The following is a 6,959-nucleotide window of genomic DNA, read 5'->3' on the forward strand; positions in this document are numbered from 1 at the left end:
CTTCCTGTAACTCATCTACCCTCACAATACCTGCCCCCTCCCCCCACCACAACTCTCCATTCCTCGGATTCTGGCCGCTTGTGCCTCCCCCTTCCTTTCACCCAACCATAGGCAGCTATGTCTTCAGTCATCTAGGCCCTATGCTCTGAAATTCCCTCTCTAAACTCCTCTCCTCGGCACCCAATTCTTTGACCATGCTAATATCTCCTTTGGCTCGGGCCCATTTTTCTGATTGCACCTCTGTGAATTGCCTCAGACCATTTTATGTTAAAGATGCCATATCGATGTGGAGAAATGTGAAATTATCCACTTTGGTAGGAAAAATAGAAAGCAGAGTATTTTTTAAATGGTGAGAGATTGGGAAATGTTGGTGGTCAGAGAGACCTAGGTGTCCTTGTACATGAATCACTGAAAGTTAACATGCAGGTACAGCAAGCAATTGGGAAAGCAAATGGTATAGTGGCCTTTATTACAAGAGGATTTGAGTATAAGAGTAAAGACGTCTTACTGCAATTATATAGGGCCCTGGTGAGACCACACCTGGGGTATTGTGTACAGTTTTGGTCTCCTTATCTAAGGAAGGATATACTTGCCATAGAGGGAGTACAACGAAGGTTCACCAGACTGGTTCCTGGAATGGGGGGACTGTCCTATGAGGAGAGATTGAGTAGACTAGGCCTATATTCTCTAGAATTTAGAAGAATGAGAGGTGATCTCATTGAAACATACAAAATTCTTCCAGGGCTTGACAGGGTAGATGTAGGGAGGATGTTTCCCCTGGCTGGGGAGTCTAGAACCAGGGGTCACAGTCTCAGAATAAGGAGTCAGCCATTTAGGACTGAGATGAGGAGAAATTTCTTCACTCAGAGGGTGGTGAGGCTTTGGAATTCTCTACCCCAGAGGGCTGTGGAGGCTCAGTCGTTGAGTATATTCAAGATAGAGATCGATAGACTTTTGAATATTAAAGTGAATCAAGGGATATGGGGATAGTGCAGGAAAGTAGAGTTGAGGTAGAAGATCAGCCTGATCTTATTGAATGGCAGAGCAGGCTCGAGGGGCCAAATGGCCTACTCCTGCTCCTATTTCTTGTTATGTTTTTAAGTTGTGGAAGGGGAGGCGGGAGAGGGTTTATGTGAGGAAGAAAAAGGAATAGACCTTGGATTTATAAAGTGCCTATCCTGTCCTCGTGACATCTCAAAACAATTCACAGCCAATTACTGTTGATGTGTAGCCATATATTTGCTGCCAAATATTTGTAGCCACGTGCAGCAAGCAATTTGATCCCAAGGTCCCAGCAATATCAATGAGATAACCAGTTAATCTAAAGAAAGTTAATACACCAACAAAGTAGAGGTGATGGGTGCATTGCATACAAGGCAAACACCAAAGATGCACAACTTGGTAGGGCTAAGAAGGTACAGTGGCAAGTGATCCGCAAACTTGAAATACATTGTCAGCGCTACCCCTACTCAAGATCCACCCTGCCCTATTCCCAGCTCAAAATAAGAGAGAAGTACAGGTTAACACAACGCTTTAGAGGAGATGGAGATATAGACACACACCACAGGCTATCAACTAGTCTATAAATTATCCATGAAATACAAGTACTACTTTGTGACACGTCCCCTTCAAATAGCAGATTGAGATTGTCACCCATTTAAACGATGTAATTTATATATTCTTGGAGACCCACCAATGCCTGGTTGTTTCATAATCTAACTTTGATAGTTTGGTTGTTTCATTTAAAACAAGCTCCGCTTCCTCGTCGAGTCCTAATGTAACCAGACTCCTGGAACAGGAGTACGATAGCAAAATACTGCAGATGCTGGAAATCCGAAATAACAACAGAAAATGCTGGAAAAACTCAGCAGGCCAGGCAACATCCGTGGAGAGAGAAATAGAGTCAACGTTTCCGGTCTTGTTGAAGGGTTTCCACTTGAAACGTTGACTCTATTTCTCTCTCCACGGATGTTGCCTGGCCTGTTGAGTTTTTCCAGCATTTTCTGTTGTTATCCTGGAACAGGAGAGCAGCTCCTCACATTGCCGCCGGGACAGGAGTGCAATGTGGCCGCGCTCTGCTCGTGCCCGGCGGCGCCGCCCCAAGGGAGGAAACTTTTCGAGGGCTGGGAAACGAGCGGGAAGCGCGACCAATTGTGAGCAAACTAATCGGGGCAGGACTGCTCGCGCGGGAAACCGCCCAGCTCTTCCACAACCGCTGGCACCGCAGCGGCTGGAGTGGACACTCGGTCTCGTTTGACAAGTTTGCGTTTGCTCTGGTATTGATTGTGCCCCTTGCACATTTATTATTTGGTTTTTAGTTGATGTCACTGGGGCAACCCAGTGAATCCTTACTGGTTAAAATTATAACAAGCGACTGTCCCAGCGAGTCAATCGTGTCGATCTCGAGCGAGCACGAGTCAGGTACAATACGAGTGCTTTTAGCAAATACTCGCTGGCACTTCAAATATGGAATCCTACTAAACGGAACTTTAAAAACCTGCTAACTTATTTGTTCCAGTTTTCAGTCATATGTGGTCCCCGCCCCGCCTCCCTTTTTATTACCTTTAAGGCTGGTGCAATGACTGAAGAACAAGTTGGCACGAACGTTCCCACATCCAGTGTGCGTGCTGAAGACGAGCGAATAGATTTTATAAAGGAGCAGGCGTTTAAATCGTTAAAAGTAAAATCTGAAAGGTGGAATAGATTCATTGCTGTGGATGAAAACAAAAAACTCTTGCTAGACTTTCTCGATAAGACGCAGCATGGAAGACTGCTGTTATTTACTGGAGCAGGAGGAGCCTTGCATGCTGACGTACAGGTACAAAAAAACTGAATAAAAAGGTACTGTATTTGTATGTAAATGTTTAAATGGTGGGTTATAAGGACCTTTTATGGTAGTTTTTATTGTCAACTTAAAAACCCGTTTTTCCCCTCTTTTTAAAATAGAAAATCAGCAAGGGAAAATGGATTTTTACTGATTCACCACCCAAAAGAAAATCAGGAATTTTATCAGAGGAATTTAGTTTAAAATCTTATTTTAAAGGTCCCTAGTTAGGAAGGCAATGTATTAATTGTTATCTGGTATATAATAAATTGAATTAAAAATAAGCATGCTTTAATTTTGTATAGTGATCTCAATGTGTGAAAGTGAAATCAGCCCATTTTTTCTGACAACTGTAATTTTAATCATTTTCTATGTTTCTATAGCTATCCTTCCCATCAAAAAGCAAAATGCTTTATATATTCAAAAACTGTAGTGGAAAATTGTCGAGTAATGACCACAAAAATGAACTGGTGCTTGGAGAGATCTTGCAGCACCCTGTGGAACACCTTACAGTTTTAATCAATGAGGTAAAGCAACCCAATAACACACTCATAACAGATTAGATAGTATATTTTTTCCTCCTTTTAAGAAGCATAAGTATAAAGTTTCCACTGGTGAACAACATCTGTCCATCAGACTAGTGGGTGCATCTTGATTTCCTCCAGTCACATAATTTGGGAGAATTTTTTGGGGGGAAATCAGGAATCCAGGAGATCAATCAGGCCCTGAATTCCCTGATGTACCTACCTTTTCTACCAGAAACAGGTCCAGCTCTCGCTTGAAGGAATTCAGCGAGTTGGTGTCCACTGCATGAGACGGTAGCCTGTTCCAGAGGTCCAGTATTCTCTGGGAAAAGAACCACCTCCTGACATCTAGCCTAGATCTGGCGTTATACAACTTAAAATTGTGACCCCTTGTCCTCCATAACCTATTTAATTGGAACAAACTGTCAACTGGAACATACTCTATTCCCTTCATTGTCTTATAAACCTCAATCAGATCCCCCCCCCCAAGTCTACACTTCTCTAAAGTGTAGAGTCCCAACTTTTTTAGCCAATCTTGATAACTAAGATGCTTTATACTGGGAACTAGCCTAGTGGCGCTCCTCTGTACCTTTTCCAAAGCCTCAATATCACCCACCATGTGAGACCACCAAAACTGGACACCATATTCCAAGTGAGGCCTGACCAAGGTCTTGTACAAGGACAAAATAGTATGCCTTGTCTTGAACTCAATTGTCATATGTATACCTCCCTACACCCTATTTGCTGTAGCTATCGCTTCACGACATTGTTCATGTACCTTTAAAGATGTATGCACTAGAATGTTTAGCTCTCTTTCTTTCTCCACCTTCTTTAATGCTTTTCTGGGAAGGGTGTATGAATGCTGAGCATTCACCCTGCCCACATGCATACCACTGCACTTAATCTAAGTTAAACATCATTTGCCAGCCATGAGCCCAATCTTCCAAAACATTAAGATCCGCCTGAAGCAGATGAGCATCGTCTACAGTCCAAGCACACCCACAGATCTTAGTATCTTCTGCAAATTTGCAGATCGTGCCCATATCGCCTGCATCCAGATCATTAATAAAAAAAGTCAGCATTGAGCTGCACCCGTGGTCATTTGTGCACCTAAAATGGACAGCCTGAGCAGTTTTAAAAGGTGCTGTGCACTGAGATGGCGCCCATAGCAAAGTCACACTAATGTGAGACAACGGCTGAAGGAATCCCATACTTGGCTTTAGTGTGCTTGGGAGTCACCGTGGAAACTGGCCCCTGATTTATACTGCCACTTTTGTATTGATGTGCAGGACACAAAAATGTAAGTGCACCCTAAGACTTGCAATATAACTCTGCTGAGATGATATTCTGAGATGATGGCTGTTGGGACATCACTTGCAAAAGGTGATACTGCCATGTTTGTATTGTGTGACAACTATGGTATAAACTGCAAACATTTTACAGTGGTTGTAGTTTTTTTTTAAATATAAACTTATATAATCTGTTCTGCTACCTTTCCAATTCTAATGATCAAAAAGAACTGTCTACCTTATCTGCTTTTTTCAATCTTTTAGAAATTTCATCCAGCCAGGGAGCAGCGATTAGAACTCCATGGATTTGTTGACGTATACTTGCATGGAGCTCTGCAATATGAGTGAATGCTACTTAATTGCACTGCTGATGTAAATAATCTTAGTATGGCTTTCCTTTGTGCAGTGTAACTGGGGTATTCATATGGTGGTTTTTTTTGATGGACTGCTGTATACTCAGTATTGTGTTTAACTGTGATCAGGTCTCCACGTGAAGTAAACTTAACATTTTACCATTGTGTTACCGTTTGCAATAGCACTGCATAACACCCCTAATAACTTGTGTGTATATATAGGGTAAATTTAGTGATCCTGTCATATTATGTAAGGCAAATTTGAGCGAACTAAGTATCAAAATTAATTTGGTAATAATTTACATACAAGAACATTATGAGGAATTTATAAATATTAAATTTACACTTGTGACACCAGCACAAAGGTTGAAATGGTGAACAAGCTGAGCTACTTTCATGTCGGTCATTTGTCAAAAGGAATAACCAATTATAAGATTGCATTGCAAAGTAATCTAATATGACTCTTATCAAATAACAGTGAATAATGTATATTGTGATACAATTGCCTTAACCAGCAAACAGGCTTCATTAAAAAGTTGCATCTCTTTTTACACACCGTGCTTGCAGGACAATACATCAGATAATCATTTTTTTTTCAAATTGCATGTCTTGTGTTACTCTAAAGAAAAAGTACACATTAATAATAACAAATGGAATTAGAGAGGAATTTCAGGTTAGGGGATAGATTAAAGAACAGGACCTCAAGGGTAGCAATCTCAATTACTTCTCTTGTCATGCATTAGTTAATAAAGGAATACAACAGGAGAATAAATATGTAACTGGAGAAATGGTGTAGCAGGGAATGGGATACTCAGTTTTGAGCAAAGGTAGTCTGTACAAAACAGGCAGACTTTACTTAAACAATGTCCTTGCTGGAAGAATAACTCGAGTTTTTGGGGGAGTGTTTAACCTAATATGAAAGGGAGATGGGGAGAAGCAGAAAATAAAACAAAAAGGACAAGCGGTGTAGGAAAGATAATAAAATAAAGCAGGAAAGTAACTTTTTAAAAATTTGTCCTTCAGATGTAGGCAACCGTGGCAAGATGCATTTATTGCCCATCCTCAGTTGCCCTGTAAAGGTGGGGTGAGCGTTATCCATAAACTGCTGCAGTCCTTATGGTAATAGTGTTGGGTAGGGAGTTCCAGGATTTAGACCCAGTGATGATGAAGGAACAGCAGTATATATCCAATCCAGAATGGTGTGTGACTTGGAGGTGATCGTGCTCCCTAAACATTACTGCTCTTGTCCTTCTCGGTGGCTGAAGTCATGGGACTAGGAAATACTGCTGAAATAAGTTTAGTAAGTTACTGCAGTGCAATGTAGATACGTAGTACATATTGTACCCACAGTGTGTTGAGGTGGATATCAAGTTCAGGGGTGCTGATCAAGAGAACTGCTTTCTCCTGGATGATGTTGAGTTTCTTGCTTGTTACAGCAGCTCCAGGTGAATGGTGAGTATTCCATCACACTCCTGATTTGAATCGTGTAGCTCGTGGGAGAGATTTTGAGGGGTTGGGAGGTGAGCCATCTGTTGCAGAGTAACCAGTCTCTACCCTGCTTGTGCAGCCATGTTATTGATATGGCTAGTCCAGTTCAACTCTGGTCAATGGCGAACCCCAGGATGTTGATGGTGGTGCCATTGAAGGTCGGGGGAGGGGGTTGGGCCTTAACTTGTTCGAAATGGTCATTGCCTGACACTTCAGTTAACATTTGTGTCACATTTCGACTCGAGCCTGGATGTCGTCTAGGTCTTGATGTAAGGTTAAGCGGGTCATTTCACTACCCAAGAAGTTGTGAATGGAGCTGAACAGTGCTGAATTGTCAGCCAACAGGCCCACTCCTGATCTTATAACAGATGGAAGGTCATTGATAAAGCATCTGAACATTGTTGGGCCAAGAATGCTGACTTGCGGAACACTGCCAGTGATCTCCTGGAATAGTCATAGGGGGAGAAATTCAGTTGGTTGC

General features: G+C 41.9%; 1 protein-coding gene across 1 annotated transcript; it reads left to right on the forward strand.

The window, feature by feature from the left end:
- Positions 1-1,944: 1,944 nt before the first annotated feature.
- On the forward strand, positions 1,945-5,543 carry LOC147120355 (dynein beta chain, ciliary-like). Its single transcript, XM_085986183.1, has 3 exons — positions 1,945-2,818; positions 3,208-3,351; positions 4,902-5,543. The coding sequence occupies exons 1-3, from the start codon at positions 2,579-2,581 to the stop codon at positions 4,983-4,985; spliced, it is 468 nt and encodes a 155-aa protein (XP_085842309.1). The 5' UTR covers positions 1,945-2,578; the 3' UTR covers positions 4,986-5,543.
- Positions 5,544-6,959: the final 1,416 nt, after the last annotated feature.

The sequence above is a fragment of the Somniosus microcephalus genome, chromosome 4 (assembly GCF_052327205.1).
Source record: "Somniosus microcephalus isolate GS21.2 chromosome 4, FLI_Smic_1.0, whole genome shotgun sequence".
Lineage (NCBI taxonomy): Eukaryota > Metazoa > Chordata > Chondrichthyes > Squaliformes > Somniosidae > Somniosus > Somniosus microcephalus.